The sequence below is a fragment of the Pongo abelii genome, chromosome 9 (assembly GCF_028885655.2).
Source record: "Pongo abelii isolate AG06213 chromosome 9, NHGRI_mPonAbe1-v2.0_pri, whole genome shotgun sequence".
NCBI classification, from domain to species: Eukaryota; Metazoa; Chordata; class Mammalia; order Primates; family Hominidae; genus Pongo; species Pongo abelii.
In genome coordinates, this window is record NC_071994.2 from 120,114,744 (window position 1) to 120,132,157 (window position 17,414).

Sequence of the window (17,414 nt, forward strand, 5' to 3'; positions counted from 1 at the left end):
AACTATAATAATACAAAATACAGGGATTTTGTTGTTGCACTGAAATTTTGTTATTTTGGATACTGCTAGAACAATAGTGTTATAAGGATTGGAATGCTTTTATTCTATACATTAAATTTTGACACATTACTGCTATAATAGAAATAAACATTTATAAATACCAAGTTAAAGGACTAGTTACTTATTTTTAATTTATTTTGAAATGGAGTCTCGTTCTGTTGGCCAGGCTGGGTGCAATCATAGCTCACTGTAGCCTCGAACTCCTGGGCTCAAGTGATCCTCCTGCCTCAGCTTCTCCAGTAGCTGAGACTACAGGCACATACCACATCTGGCTTTTTTTTTTTTTTTTTTTTTTGTGATGGAGTCTCACTCTGTCACCCAGGCTGGAGTGTAGCGGTGCGATCTCGGCTCACTGCAACCTCGCCTCCCGGGTTCAAACGATTATCCTGCCTCGTAAATGATAATATGCCTCCCAAGTTGCTGGGACTACAGGTGCATGCCACCACGCCCAGCTAATTTTTTGTATTTTTAGTAGAGGTGGGGTTTCACCGTGTTAGCCAGGATGGTCTTGATCTCCTGACCTCGTGATCTGCCCGTCTCGGCCTCCCAAAGTGACATCTGGCTATTTTTTTATTTTTATTTTTTAGAGACAGGGTCTTGCTATGTTGCCCAGGCTGGCTACCTTGATCTCCTGGCCTCAATCTTCCCATCTCAGCCTCCTGAATTGTTGGGATTACAGACGCATGCCACCATGCCCGACAAGGATGTAGTCAATGCCACAGTTTTACACAAACAAAGAAAATACACAACCTTGGAACTTAATCTATGACAGTACTGACTGTAGTAAGATCTGACTCATAAAAAATAAGCATTGAGATTAGCTTCTCTTGACACAATGGCACTAAGAAAAAACTGTCATGTTTTGAAACATTTATTTTCAGTTGCTCTGGGGAAGAAAAATGGAAGTCCCACACTTCAGTAAAATTCCAAAAATGGTATTCCAACAGTAAGATATCAGAAAAGAAAGTGGAGAATTATCCATTTAACTATAAATTCCAACCCTAGTGGTTTCTGCAAATTATTGTAATCAGAATATCCTGGAATAGAAATAAAGTTCTTTTTATCTCTAAATTCTGTGAGACACTTTCAGTGACTGAACATAGAGGCCATAGGGAGATGGCTTGGAACAATTTTGCAAATAGAGATGGAGTCCATAAGAAAAGTTTCTTTAGGAATCAATAAACATGCACTGAGAGGCTTTTCTCTTCAGTTTTAACAAGTTTATCAACCTGAGACAGACCACAAAGAAAAGGTTTTGACCCATATATATCCATTTATTAGAAAAATAACACCTATTTCTTGAACTTCCTTACTTTCAATCAGTTTTTCTAGGTGGGCATCATGCTGCCAGAATTAAAATTCAAAAATCAGGAAATCCTGGCCTAAAGGGTAGGGATGCCAAGATTTAGCTCTAGCCCAACCCTGAAAAGACCCTGGCTTGCTATACTGTTTTACAGGAGGCTGTCCATCTTGTGGTTTACATTCTAGTATCTTTTGACTCCTAGTATCAGTCATTACAGTTTAAGAAAATTCTGCCTCCGGGTCCAATACAGAGTTCCTGCTACTCTTTTTTCAATAAGTAATCCCGATGCAGACAAATATATCCATTCTATGACTCTCTTGATTCTTGGAGTAACTTACTATGTATTTATTGAGAATGAAAATACAAACACATATGGTTAGATGGTCTCTGAAGCCAGACTGCCTGGGTTCAAATCTCAGCTTTGCCTCTTACTAGATGTGCATCTTGGGCATGTTACTTAACCTTATCATGCCTCAGTTTTCTTATTTATCAAGTAACCTCTCATACAGTTTACCTCATAAAACAGCTTACCTCAGACAGTTGTTTTGAACATTAAATAAGGTAATGCAACAGTGCCTGATACATAGAAAGTGGTTAATAAATGTTGACTATTATCCATATCTCTGAAGTCTTTCCACTTGGAATGTCCTTCTTTTATTTTTCTATTTAGGGTTGCCATAAGCCAGGAAGACAGCTGGTTTGAAAAGGCTAATAATAAATAGGGCAGTACCAATATTTATCTACTGGTTTTTAGTTATGTTAGGTCATGGGAATGAACACGGCTGGCCTGTTTCACTCTGAAGTAGTTCTAACTTCTTTTCTGACATCAGTTGTGATTTCTACATTCACTGACATGAAAGCACTACATAGATTTTTCTCTCTGGCGGTGCAGTATGTCTCAAAAGGTATGAGAAAACTGCTTTGAGGACTCTGAGCCCCTCAGTATATGGAGACTGGTGGGTGAGCCAATTTAATCCCTTGCCCCATTGGTTCTAAACAAAGTGCTTTTAGCCAAGCAAGATGCTGCGTGGTTCTTGATGAGTAAGCCAATCAGGGCAGAGTTGTTTGCCTCTAAGTAGAAGCTTTTTGGCAGTAGCTGCAGGGTACATTCTCCATCAGAAGCATTATGTAAGCCTGGGTTTTGCGTTCCCAGTGATAAAATGCTCATGCAGTATTACAATTAATTAAGTCACAATGAAGTCTAATCAATAAAGACTCAAAAATATTGTCCACAAGAGATCTCTATGCCCTCACTAACGCTGCAGTTTTTTCACTGTGAATTAATTTTCCTTCAGTTAAATAAACGATCTTAGTATGTCTGCTAGCAGGTGGTACAACAGGGGAATAGGGTAAACTAGGCTTTAAGTATGTTGTTAAAAAAATATATTGAATGAATCTGGTGCTCAAAATATTTAAGTTATTTGCATCCATCGGTAGAAGGGCAGGTCAGAGGAAACATTTGCCAACACATGAAGCCAGGCCAGGTTTCACCTTCCACAACAGCTCAAGAAAACAGCAAGTTTCAACTTTTAATCCTTCTATAATTTAGACTCAGGGTTTTATCAAACTGCTCTTTGGGATGCTCTGAGAAGTTTAATCCAAAAACACTGGCCTGGATCAAACTTATTTTACTTAAGGCATAGGAAGCAAACTTTACAGTAGATCAAAACACCCTTTTACACCTAAAAGTCATTTGACTTGGTCACCTTCACAATAACTCATATAACAAAACTACATAAAACCATGGCTGGGCGTGATGGCTCATGCCTATGATCCCAGCGTTTTGGGAGGCGGAGCCAGGCGGACTGCTTGAACCTAGGAGTTCAAGACCAGCCTGGGCAACATGATGAAATTCTTGTTTCTACACTAAAAAAAAAAAAAAAAAAAGTATATAAAACCAAGTGGTTTGATGAATAAATAATTTAGATCATGTTAATAATATAAGAGTCTGGCAGGGCACGGTGGCTCATGTCTGTAATCCCAGCACTTTGGGAAGCCGAGGCAGGCAGATCACTTGAGGCCAGGAGTTCGAGACCAGCCTGGCCAACATGACGAGACCCCGTCTCCACTAAAAATACAAAAATTAGCTGGGTGTGGTGGCACGCACCTGTAGTCCCAGCCACCTAGGAGGCTGAGGCAAGAGAATCACTTGAACCCAGGAGGCGGAAGTTGCAGTGAGCTGAGGTCGCACCACTGCACTCCAGCCTGGGAGGCAAAATGTGTTTCAAAAAAAAAAAAAACAAGAGTCTGATATAAAATTCCATAGTTAAGTAGTGATGATTCAGTTTTTCATTCAGAAACACTTACTGAATGCTTATGTCTTACCAGGGGCTGTCAGGTTTTATGGAAGATATTGATGTGTAAAACACAGCTCTGATAATCAAGAGGCTTACATTCTAGTGGGGAGAGGAGGAAGATACATACGTAATTATAAAAACTAGGTGGTATACAATCAACCTAGCCTCAAATAAAGCCTCTTTTAAATGTATACCACTGTCATTCCAACTTGAAAATATATGTCTTTAGTACATCTCGGGATGCCTATGAAAGGAAACTTGTATCAAACAAACAACACCAGGCATAGAAATATCCACGAATTGTGAGGATACTTCATTCCACACATTACTGACAATAGAGAGCAGCTTAGAATTCTTGAGCTAACTATATCCATTTGCAGAGCATGGCCTCCCACACAGCTGTATGTAGCTACTCTGGAATTCAACTTAGCTAGAAGCAGCTACACGGTAGAGCCTTTGCCCTCTGGTCTTCCAAGTGATCATTTAGAACACTATACCAGCTCTGCTGGAGTTTCTAGATCCTTCAGGAAAAAAAACAGATAAAATCAGCTCAAGCCTATGACAACAGCTGAGAAAAGGAAGGATCTTGTGCATAAGGAATTCCCTCAACCACACTATCTCCTGTAATACAGCAATAGCAGCTGGCCTCACAGGCTGAAAAGCAGCCAGCACTCGCCTCCATCAGAAGACTATGCTCCAGGTCTACTGAGATACAACTGTGCCCAGAAACAGGAGGCGTAAGCAGAAAAAGGACTCAGGGACAGACTCTAAACTTCCTTCACCTGACACTTTCTGGTACTTGAAGGTTGTCTAAGCTAAGAAAAGCCTAAACAACCGATGAATTCATTTTCTGCTATGCCTTATCCTTTTGAAGTATCCTCTAACGGGCCTTGGGATTTAGGCCTATGACATTCGGCAATGCCAAGCACATGTATGTTACCAAGGGCCAGAGAGATCATATTGGTAATATAGCAAGTATCTACTCATTTCCTACACTGGTTGTTTCTCATTCTCTGTACTAATCATACAAAAACTTTTATTGCTACTTAGGGAATTATTTAACTGGGATTAAAGAGCGACTACGTTTAGGATAATCCTGTTGGCTCTCTCTGAGTCTTGAAGCTTTCAGGTTAACTAACGTCACATTACAAATAATAGTTCTAAGCAGTTAGACTGTTAGTTTATTTCTAAGCACTAACAGACAATGTGGCTGGCAGCATGCTTAGCTGTTTTCTAGGACTCCCTGTCTGAAGTCGGCTCTGGGAAGGGCTCAGTAAGAATCTCTTGCCATGGTGTGAGGTGATGGGGGTGGAGGATAGAAGAGATCCAAGTTGCTCACAGGAAACACTGTGGACATTGGAAAAGTAAAGGAAGTGGTTTATCTTGCTCTTTTTGCAACAGTATGGTGTAGTAAAACAAACACTGAATTTGAATACTGACTTAGTTACTTATTACCTGTGTGGCTTTGGCAAGTTAACTCATTTCTCTAAACTTCAACTTCCAAAACTTCAGCAAGATGATAAAATATGTGCTATTACCTATTCTAAAATATAGTTATGTAGCTCAAATTAGATTAAGTAAAAGAAAATAATTTAGGTTGCGTATGCTGGCTTCTGCCCATAATCCCAGCACTTTGGGAGGCCAAGGTGGGAGGACTGCTTGAAGTCAAGAGTTCACGATCAGACTGGGTAATGTAGTGAGACTCATCTCTACAAAAAATCTTTTAAAAAATTAGCTTGGAATGGTGGCACAGGCCTATAGTCCTAGCTACTTTGGAGCCTGAGGTAGGAGGGTTGTTTGAACCCAGGAGTTTGAGGCTACAGTGAGCTATGGTCACACCACTAGGCTCTAGCTTGGGTGACAGAGCAAGACCCTGTCACTAAAAATATAAAAATTGAAAAATTGAAATATTTTTAAAAAATATATTGGCTGGGTGCAGTGGCTCACACCTGTAATCCCAGAACTTTGGGAGGCCGAAGTGGGCGGACTGCTTGAGTCCAGGAGTTCGAGACCAGCCTGGGCAACATAATAAGATCCCATCTCTACGAAAAACTACAAAAATTAGGTGGGCGTGGTGGTGTGCGCCTGTAGTCCAAGCTACTCAGGAGGCTGAGGTGGGAGGATGGCTTGGGCCCAGATGGCAGAGGCTGCAGTGAGCCAAGATCACGCCACTGCACTCCAGCCTGGGCAACAGAGATCCTGTCTCAAAAAATAAAACTATTAAAAAAGAAATTATTTTATAAACTCAAAAGCCCTAAACAAATGTAATTTCTTGATATTACTACTGATATTATGATTTGGATAAGACTGTACTCTCCAGAGAGGCTTTTGGAGTCAGTATTCTAACAACCCTATGCATTAATTCATTCAACAAATATTTACTGAGTGCCTGCTAGAACTCAGGCACCGTCCAAAGCCCTGGGAACATAGCAGTAAAGAAAAACCAAATGCTTATCATGGTCAAGTGGTGATAGGAGGTGAGGAGACAATAAAATAAGTGCTATGAAGAAAAAGCAGAATTACAGAAAGAGAATGATGGGGGTAGCCAGGATCTCTGAGGGGACCTATGACTCCTCTCTGAGGGGAATGTATGTGTTTGGCAAGTCTGAGAAACAGCAAGGAAGGCCCTTTGGCTGGAGCTCGGAACCGGAGGTGAACAGTAATAGGAAATGAGACCAAAGAAGAGGCAATGACAGCTGTGCCTTCTAGGCCATAATAATAATGACTCCTTGAATTTTATTCTAAATGTAAACAAATGCCACTGGGGGTGGGGTGGTTCTCATTCAGATTTCATATTTACTAAGTCCTACTACACACCAGATCCTGGGGTAGGTTATTGGCAGTTGTGAAAAAGACATGTTTCATCTGTACTTTCACTAAGTTCAGTCTGGTGTGGAAGACATACAATGAAAGAAGTAGTTACAATATAAAGCTTGGTAAGCACCATGATAAGAGAAAGTTTAGAGACATGAAGAGTGAATAGAAATTATCTAGATTCTTATTTCTATCCAATCTTTTTATTCTAAATTCTAGAATACAGGAGTGGGTGGAGTGGGGTGGGATAAGGAAGATGTATTCTCGGCAGTGGGAAATGCTCCAGAAAACAGAACTTGTTCACGGAATGAGAAGAAAATTAGGGTGACTGGTGGGAGAGTGGGAGCTGGGGCTGAAGAGCTAGGCAGGAGTCAGGTTATAAAGGTATTTCTATGTCATTGTTTCTGAAATAGCAGACAGATCAATTTAGTAAGTCAAAATCAGCATTTTTTAAAATGGAATAGAATAAAATATATTGAAATGCACTGTACATAGTAAGGTAAGTTTTGCTTTTTTAAAAAAATTGTTTGCTGGCTGGGCGCAGTGGCTCATGGAGGTCAAGGAGGGAGGATCGCTTAAGGCTAGGAATTCAAGACCAGCTTGGTCAACAGAGTGAGATTCCATCTCTATAAAAAAATTTTAAAAACTAGACAGGCATGATGGTGCCTGGTGCTTGCCTGTAGTCCCAGCTACTTGGGAGGCTGAGGTGGGAGGACTGCCTGAGCCCAGGAACTGGAGATTGCAGGAAGCTATGATCACATCACTGCACTCCAGCCTGGGCGACAGAGCGAGACTCTGTCTCAAAAAAAAGTCTTTTGTTTTCAGTCATGGTGGTATACGCCTTTAGTCCCAGCTACTTGGGAGACTGAGGCAGGAGGGTCACTTGAACCCAGGAGTTCGAGTTCAGCCTGGACAAAATAGCAAGACCCCATCTCTAAAATCAAGCAAACAAAGCTTTTGTTCATTTGTATCTATATATGTGTGTTCTGGGTCACAGTATAAAATGTACTTTTTTCTTATCATAGCCCAAAATGTTTGTAAGCCAATGCTTTGCCACCTTATGGAGTAAACTTTACCTTAGAGGCAATGGTAAACCACTGAAAAGTTTCAGGCTAGAAAATGATATAATCAGATTTGTGTGTTTAAGTAAGAGAGAGAGAAAGAGAGAGAAAATGTACGTGTATGTGTGTGTGTGGTATGTTTTATTTATTTATATGTTTGTGTTCTGGAAAGATTACTCGTGTAGCAAAGTTGACAATGGATTAGAGGGGGACAAGACTGGAGCCAGGAATCCATATAATTGGCTATTGTTTAATTGAGGCAAGGGAAGATGATAGTATGGTCTTAGAAGTGGCTACATGAATGGAGGGTTGAATTGACAGGATTTGGTAACTGATCAGCTGTGGCATTGGTGAGAGAGGAAACATCAAGGCTTGTGCTGGCCTTGGTCAGGTGGTGATGCTATTCACTAAGGCAGCAAATACAGAATAGAGCAAATCTAGGGAGGGGGAAGTTAAGTTCATTTCTGAATATGTCTCCATTGATCTGACTTCAACACATGAAAGTGAAGACAATGGTTAGCAAATACTTGGATATGTAGCCCTAGATCGAGAGGTCCGGGCCAAAAAGTTAATTGAGGACTGATCACCACAGTGATCAATGAAGCTATGGCAGTAAATAACATGGCTCCAGAAAGATGTTGTAAAGATGAAAAGATCTAAAGGATGAGCAGAGAAAAATAAGTCTGGTAGAGAAGACGGAGAAGGTGCTCCCAGAGGACAGGAGGAAAATTGGAGAATATGGCGTCTCAGAAGCAATCAGAAAAAGTGTTTTAAAATGTAATGAGTGACTCAACAATAAGAAAATAAACAACCTGAATTTAAAAATGACCAATAGACCTGAAGAGACACCTCAACAAAGATATATAGATGGCAAATAAGCATAAGAAAAGATGCTCATCCTCATACATCACTAGAGAATTAAAAATTAAAACAACAATGAAATACCACTATATACCTATTAGAGTGGCCAAAATCCAAAATGCTGACACCACCAAATGCTGACAAGGATGTGGTGCAGCAGAAGCTCTCACTCATTGCTGGCAGGAATGCAAAATAGCATAGCCACTTTGGAAGACAGTTTGGCAGTTTCCTACAAAACTATCCATGCTCTTACCATATGATCCAGGAATTGTGCTCCTTAGTATTTAACCAAATGAATTAAAAATTTATGTCCACACAAAAACCTGCACAAAGATGTTACAGTAGCTTTATTCATAATTGTCAAAATTTGGAAGCAACCAAGTCATCCGTAGGTGAAAGGATAAAGGGTGGTACATCCAGGCAATGAAATATTATTCAGTGCTAAAAAGAAACGGGCTCTCAAGCTATGAAGAGACATGGAGGAACCTTACTGCATATTACTATTTGAAAAACACCAATCTGAAAAGGCTGCATGCTGTATGTTTCCAACCATATGACATTCTGGAAAAGGAAAAACTTGTGGAGACAGTGAAAGGATCAGTGGTTGGAGGGGGTTAGGGAGAAATGGATAAACAGGCAGAGCACAGAGGATTTTGGGGACAGTGAAACAATTTTATATGATATTATAGTGGTGAATACATGTCACTATACATTTATCAAAACCCACAGAATGTGTAACACTGAGAGAAAACCCTAATGTAAGCTATGGACTTTGGTTGATAATGTGTCAATGCATGTTCATTGATTGTAACAAACATACCACTCTGGTGGGGCACATGGATAATGACAGCGGTCAGCAGGGGAGGGAGGTAGGACAGCACAGAGGGTACATGCAAACTGTGTACCTTCCACTCAATATTGCTGTGAATCTAAAACTGCTCTAAAATATAACTCTAAAGAGGCAGGGCACAGTAGCTCACACCAGTAGTCCCAGCACTTTGGGAGGCCAAGGCAGGCAGATTGCCTGACCTCAGGAGTTTAAGATCAGCCTGGACAACATGGCAAAACCCCATCTCTACCAAAAAAAAAAAAAAAAAAATTAGTCAGGCATAGTGGTGTGTGCCTGCAGCTCCAGCTACTTGGGAGGCTAAGGGAGAATCACTTGAGCCTGGGAGGTCGAGCTGCAGTGAGCCATGATCACACCACTGCATTCCAACCTGAGCAACAGAGCAAGACCCAGTCTCAAAAAAGGGAGGAAGGGAGGAAAGGAGAGAGGGAGGGAGGGAGGGAGGGGAAGGGTGAAGTGTTAATCACTGCTGGGCAGTGATTAAGAAAAAGACTAAGGATATGCAGTTGACCAATAATGAGATCACTGGTGACCCTGGCCAGAGCAATACTGGACCACTTCTCTGCTTCCTTTTATAGTAAACTGGAAAGAGCGTTGTCTACTCCCTTTGTCTATTTTCCTTCTATTCCTTTTTTGTTGCAACCACATGATTAAGCTTTTGCTCCTGTTCCTCTGCCAAAAGTGTACTTCAGAATCATTAATGATCTAGGAAGGCGAGGGTGTGGGGGGATAAAAAAGAAACAAAATCATTAATGGTCTCCACATTTCTAAATGCAACATTCAGTTCTCAGTCCTCTTACCTGACTTGGCAGCAGCATTCACTCCCCACAGCTCCTCACTCCCTCCTCCCTCCTCCTGGGAACAGTTTCTTCACTTGTCTCCTAGGACAGCAGGCCCTCTGGCTTACCTCACCAGCAACTCTTATGATACCTCTTCACCTGCTTGTTCTCTAAATATCAGTATGTTCCAGAGTTTAATCCATGTACCTCTTCTCTTCTCTGTAACCACTGCCTAAAAAGTGAGCTCACCTCATGGCTTTAACTATTATCTATACACTGGGGATTCCAAACATACATCCCCAACCCAGAACTCTCCTAAATGTGACTGCCAATTCAATATCTCAACTATGATGTCTAATGTGCACCTCAAACACGACATGTCTAAAACATCTCTCCAAAATGTAAGTATTCTTCCCCAGTCATCCCCATCTCAGTTGGCAGTAAATCCATCCTTCCATTTGCTCAGGATAGAAACTCTGGAGTCTTTCTTTCATATCAAGTCCAACACTAAATGTTATTGGAGCCAAACTACCTGGGTTCAAATTCTACTTCAGTCACTTGGTAGCGGTGTTATCTTGGGAAAATTGCCTAATCTCTCCTAGCTTCAGTTTTATCACCAGTAAAATGGAGACAATAATCTTATGTATCTCATAGGGTTGTTAAAATAATGAAGTGAGTTAATGTTTGTGAAGTGCTTTGAACAGTGCCTGCCACACATGGTATGTAGCATCTCTTGAATCTGATCACTTCTTACCATCTCCACCTCGACACCCCAGACTGGGAGCCAGCCACTAACATCTCTTATCTGGACTATTGTAAAAGTCTCCTCCTAACTGGTGTCCCTCCTTCAGCCTTTGTACCTTTCGGCCTACCGGCAACATAGCAGCCAAAGTGATCTTTTTTAAACCAAAGTCACCGCAAAATTTTTCAACTTTTTTGTATGTTTGAAATTTTTCATCATAAAATTTGGAAAAAACAAAACTCAGATTACATCACTCCTCTCAAAACCCTCCAATCCTGTACACTTCAGTCAGAGTAAAATCTAAAGTCTTTACATTAACTAGGCCCGAAAATTAAGCTCCCTCTTACCTCTCTGACCTCATCTCTCTTCCTCATCTCTCATCGCTCCTTCCTTCCAGGCACGCAGGCCTCCTGCCCGTTCCTTCCCATGCAGCCATGCTCCCTCCCCGCAGCCTCTGCGCTGACCCCTCAACAGCCGGGGGGGGGCGGTGCTCTTCCCTGGACTGCACAGCATTTACCCTCACCTTCTTTCAGGCTTTGCTGAAAGGTCACTTTCTCCATGAAGGGGTTTTCATGCAACTTACCAACCACTATCCTAACTCCTTCTCTATTTTATTTTTCCCACAGCATTTAGCACCATCTTCTATACTATGAAGTTATCAGTTCAAAGGAGACAAGTTAAATCTACTCCAAGGTTCACTTATTTGTTCTAAAATGCAGTTACCATGGGCTTCTACTTTGTTGTCAACCCAGTGGACGTATGTTCTTCCTTAAAATGAGAACAGATGATTAAGCAAAACTATATGACTTTTTGCATTGTCTCTAAAATGTTCCCTTCTTATGTGTAAATAAATGGTGATAAAATACTGTTAATTCTGAGTATCCTGTATCTATTTTCAGTGTTAAATTTTTCCAAGACCTGCCTACCTTACTGCCCACTCATTAAATAACATTTTTTAAATTTGATTCTGGAGGACAAAGAGCACAGAAATAGGAAATGAAGCAGTAGCAAGACTAAGATGCAAAGACTACTTTATCCTTGGCATTTAAAACCACGTTGCAATGAGAACCCAATAAGTGGAAATATCCTGAAAAAGGGTAGGAAGACAGAAGTGAAACAAAAACATTTATTGCATTACTGCTATGCCATGGGCCTACTGAGTCTTCACATACATTATCTCATTTAATCCTTACAGTAATAGCAGCCCTCACAAAACTCTCAGCCAATTTATAGATGAGGACACTAAAGCTGAGACAGACTTAGGGCCCAGATTCAAACCCATGTAGGGCTCTCTGATGCCAAAACCTGTATACTGTTTCTACAGAACCTTGCCCCCTGGAGGCATCAGGTCAGCAAGCTGGAGTTAAAAAAGGTTGTAAGTGGGCCGTTTATATTCCATCACTAAATTCCTGGGATAACTGAGTGGGTCTAACTTTCATGAACCCATTCATAGCTGTGTGCTAGTGACTCCCTTACCTGTGGACATAAAAAATGGGATGCGGAACTTTCCACTCAGCACGCGGGCCCGCAGATTCTGCAGTGTGCTTCCATCAAACGGCAGGGCACCGCACACAAGCACATAGAGGACAACTCCAAGGCTCTGCATCCCAAACAGAGAGGATATACAATTAATCGCATCAGGGGAAACAAAAAAGACTACTGTGGTGTGTGTATGCAGATGATGGTGAGTCATGCATACGATTATGGAACAAACTTTTTCTTCCATCTTAGAACAGTTAACAATCTTCTTTGCTTCTAGGCATTAATTTAGGGTAACATCCTGCATTTTTCTCAGTACTCCTTCTCTGGGGATAAGGTAAGTGGCCACAGTAGAAATTATCTCTGTTCTTGGCAACGGCCCCCATCCAAGCTGGCCCTTGGGGTTCTTTTGCAGATGCAAAGGGGAAATTTGAAATCTGTGGCTCAGTCCACAAGGTAAGTATTGGAGGAAAGATTTTGCACAAGTAGGCCGGGTGTAGTGGCTCATGCCTATAATCCCAGCATTTTGGGAGGCCAAGGCAGAAGGATCACCTGAGGTCAGGAGTTTGAGACCAGCCTGGCCAACATGGTGAAACCCTGTCTCTATTAAAAATACAAAAAATTAGCCAAGTGTGGTGGCTTGTGCCTGTAATCCCAACTACTTGGGAGGCTGAGGCAGGAGAATCGCTTGAACCTGGGAGGTGGAGGCTGCAGTGCACCAAGATCACGCTGCTGTTCTCCAGCCTGGGCAACAGAGTGAGACTCTGTTTCAAAAAAACAAAAAAAGACTTTGCACAGGAATTGGGACTTGAAAGAACAGGTGACCAGGATCTCAATTCATGTGCATCATTATGTATCCTTCAGGATGCAAATAGCTGTCATCAACCAAGGGTAGCTAATGCTGTGGGGTATAAGAGAAGGCAGTTACTTACCCAGATGTCCACTTTGGGCCCATCATATTCTTTTCCTTCAAAGAGTTCAGGTGCAGCATAGGGAGGGCTGCCACACCAGGTCTTCAGCAGCTGCCCAGGAGTGAAGAGGTTACTGAAACCAAAATCTAGAAAGGCAAATGGACATAATTCATATTATTGTAACCTTTTATTGTAACTGAGCAAACACTAGTCTCTAATCACTAAAGATTCCAAATCATTAAGTCTGAATATTAAATGCAAAAAGAGAACATTTAAAAACCACATAGCCAGACACTTAATAATAGTGAAACAGAGATATAGATGAGCTGAAATACAAAGATAAACATGATCAGTTTATGTCAGCAGAAATAGTACTGCTCCCTTCGTAAACCTAGGCAGAATAAAGCGAGTGGTACTTGTTCCTTTAAGAATGCAAATGGGGCTGGGGGCAGTGGCTCATGCCTGTAATCCCATCACTTTGGGAGGCCGAGGTGGGCGGATCATGACATCAGGAGATCATCCTGACCAACATGGTGAAACTCCCTCTCTACCAAAATACAAAAAATTAGCTGGGCGTGGTGGTGTGCGCCTGTAGTCCCAGGTACTCAGGAGGCTGAGGCAGGGGAATTGCTTGAACCCGGGAGGCAAAGATTGCAGTGAGCCGAGATGGCGCCACCGCAATCCAGCCTGGGCGACAGAGCAAGACTCTGTCTCCAAAAAAAAAAAAAAAAAAAAGAAACTGGATGATGTTAAGACCACATTAGAATCAGGAAACACATGTAAGCCTACTCAGCTGGACCCAGAATTTTTATGTTATTTTAACTTCTTATGACAAACACATCTATGACCATTTAAAAATTAGACAAAGTGATATTATTATAATTAAGTAGTTTATTCAAAAGGAAGAATATGCAACTTATTTACAAACTGAAGCAAGAATGCTTACATTTTAATTTTAACTCTCCTTGTGTTTCAATTTTCCTCCCTTCTTCTCTCCCTCTCCTACTACTACAAGAGGCAGGAGATGGGAGGTAGCAGGGATGAGTCTTCGGGAGCTACACTAAGACAATGAGCAAGGATGGCCGGCCAAAGGATTGAGTCTTTGGTGTAGAAATGCTTTTATTTATGTATGTATACCCATGTGACAGGCTAGAAATCCCTCATGCCCCAGGGACACCATGTTCCCTGCAATCACAGCATCTAAAAATGTTAAGCACCCACCTACTCTCTGAAACCCGTCCCTCTCTTTTCCAGTTTTACTCTTGTTGACAACTCTCCTTTTGCTATTTGCTCTCCTTCTTTCTACCTTCTACAGGTTTTTTCAGTAGGCTCTGCTGATTTTAACCGCCTCTCCTTGCTCTATGTTTTCTCAGGGCTAACTCTTTTAATCTCACCACTTCTACCAGCATTTGATATAAATACCCCAAATTTATATGTCTGGCCCTGGTACCGCTCTTAAGTTCCTAGCATGAATCCCCAATACTTGCTTGGGAAGAAATACCTCAAACCCACCATTTTCCAAAGTCATACCTGCGCTTTCAGTGCTTCTACCCTCATTAGTGACATCACCACCTGTGTTACTAGAAACACTGGCGTCATCTTCAAGTCCTTTCTCCCTCTTGTTTCCCATTTCAAGCTGGTAATAAAACTCTTACTGCTTCAACTCCATGTGTCTTGAATCCACCTCCTCTTTTCTATTTCCATTTCTATCACTGCAGTTCATACTCTTATCATCCCTAGCTTGACTGATGCTATTGCTTACTTCCTATTTCATTTTCCCCTAAGCCACCCATTCATAGCACAAAGTTACACAAACCAGATCCTGTTACCTCCTCACTCAAAAACATGGGCTGGCTCCCTTCTACTTACAGAAGAGTCTTCATCTCAGCATTGTCATTTAAGGCCCTTCACAACCCAGCTCCATCCTATGTTTCCAATTTATCCCTGGCCATGCTAGCATCACTAGACTATTCACATCCTGTGTTTACATGCCTTCCATATGCTATTTCCTCTCTGTACCATGCCTTTTCCTTTCTTTTCCATCTTTAAAATATCACTCATTTTCAAGGCCCAGTCAAATATTACTTCCTGTATGAAGGCTTAACTGATTTCCACCAGAAAACACCATGTCAATGGCTTCCTCCTCCGTGCTTCCACAGCCTTTTGTTTATGCCTCTACATCCCATTAGTGCTCTGCCATATACATATATTATATATGATTTATTTATTTATTTTTTGAGACAGAGTTTCACTCTTGTTGCCCAGGCTGAAGTGCAGTGGCGCGATCTTGGCTCACCGCAACCTCCACCTCCCAGGTTCAAGCGATTCTCCTGCCTCAGCCTCCCAAGTAGCTGGGATTACAGGCATGCGCCACCATGCCTGGCTAATTTTTGTATTTTTAGTAGAGACGGGGTTTCTCCATGTTGGTCAGGCTGGTCTCGAACTCCCGACCTCAGGTGATCCGTCCACCTCGGCCTCCCAAAGTGCTGGGATTACAGGCGTAAGCCACTGCGCCCAGCCTTTGCCTTATATTACACTTAATTGTATTGTGTGTTTATACCATCCACTAATTAGTAAATGGAGGAGATACCGTTTTATTTATCCTAGTCTCTACACAGTGGTTCTAATACATAGCAGAGACTCAAGAAAGGGTCACGAAATTAAACTGCAATAAAATAACTGGGCCAATCCTCTCGTCACCTCCTGACTACTGGAGACTTCTCAAACAGACAATGGCAGCTGGCCAGCAACGAGAGCCTCTGCCTCCTAGCTGTCCCTCCCAAGGTTCTAAAATTAACTTAATGATCATAAGGGGTGTGGCAGTCAGGACCACAAATAGAATCATTATAGCTTCTTCTATGAGAAGATGAATACTCTCATTCATTAATGGAAATAAATAATACTTCTTCTGTGAAGTCCTCCTGGATCCCCTACAAGAAATGTCCCCTATCTACTCTGTCTGTACTTTCTTTCCCTTTATTATTTGAATACATAAATACTGTATTCTTCTAGCTCCTGAAAAACACCCTCTCTTGTAAAAATCTACCCTCTCTCTCTAGTTCCTTACCTTATTCTTCTCTTTTTCACAGTATCTAACAGTGTTTAACACAGTGGGCACTTAATGTTGACTATGAACAAAACTGCATTTAACGCTCTACCAACTAACTTGCAACTTTTGAAACACCATAACTTTCACTTACAAATTAAAGTCTGCACACACTGGTCACTGTTAAGATTTTTTCTTAGGAGAGTGGGAACAGGTTATAAAAATCCCAACAACTGAGATTCAGCAAAGTTGATGTCTCTGGGAATTATCCAGAAAGAAGATCCTTAGGTTTGCAAAAATAAAAGACAGAAAAAAGATCCTTAGGTTTGCAAAAAACCTTCACCAGGTCCTTTTCCACGGTCAGCCTTCCTCTTCTCTACAGTGCAGAGGACAAATGCGAATGATTCTGTTCTGCCTGATGGATTCTGGCACTGGAATGACTGGATAACAAACTCTAGAAGAATCATGGCGTTTTTTGTTTGTGTTTTCAACAGAGCATGCAACAGGCTAAGCAATGAATTTAAACCAGTTGAGTTTAAATTTGCCTATAAGCAGATAAAATGTACAGATTTCTCATTTTGAACCATTAATGTTTAGTAATGTTTCTAGCATTTTACTTTGCCAGGGAGGTGAAGGCACAAACCTAATAGTGTAAGCTTGTTATTTTATCTACCAAACAGGAAACTGTTATAAAGAAAACAATATCAAAGGGAACCAGCTTCAGCAATGTCTGCAGGCTTTTAGACTGCTAATAGTTATAAGGATTTTATATGAGAAATGAGTGTATGAGAATGAATGATATATTACGGCCAGACAACTAGAGAGGGCCACATCTGCAGAAGCACCTCCTTCTACTATGTTACATCCAAACAGCTGGCTTCAACAGCTAGACCCAATAACCAAATGCAAGATTTCTGTAAGATTCAACAACAACCAAATACTACTGGCTTGCTCTCATCTCCTATTATGCACCAAACAAAATCCTCTAGTCTCAGAAACCTGTCAAGAGGTCTTCTATAATCATTCTAAGTATTGTTACTCCCAACTCTAAGGTGTATATTCAAGCAAAATCTTGCTATTCCTTGCCTACAAGACACCTTTTACCCCCCAATTATGGGCAGATTCCTTTAGTTACTGAGCCTGTGGTATCCTAGTTCTTTGTTTAACGTACCAAACCTAACAGGATCTGATCCACTCTCCCTTTTCAATATACA

At 41.3% G+C, this 17,414-nt stretch overlaps 1 protein-coding gene across 8 annotated transcripts in view; it reads right to left on the bottom strand.

Moving 5' to 3' along the window:
• Positions 1-17,414, bottom strand: part of SIK3 (SIK family kinase 3) — a 254,200-nt gene that overhangs the window by 40,637 nt on the left and 196,149 nt on the right. For all 8 annotated transcript variants that reach the window (XM_054525136.2, XM_054525133.2, XM_002822519.4 and 5 more), the window contains exons 5-6: positions 13,176-13,300; positions 12,241-12,364 (exon numbers count right to left, since the gene is read on the bottom strand). In XM_054525136.2, the coding sequence (XP_054381111.1) occupies positions 12,241-12,364; positions 13,176-13,300 (249 nt within the window). The remainder of the gene's footprint in view (positions 1-12,240; positions 12,365-13,175; positions 13,301-17,414) is intronic.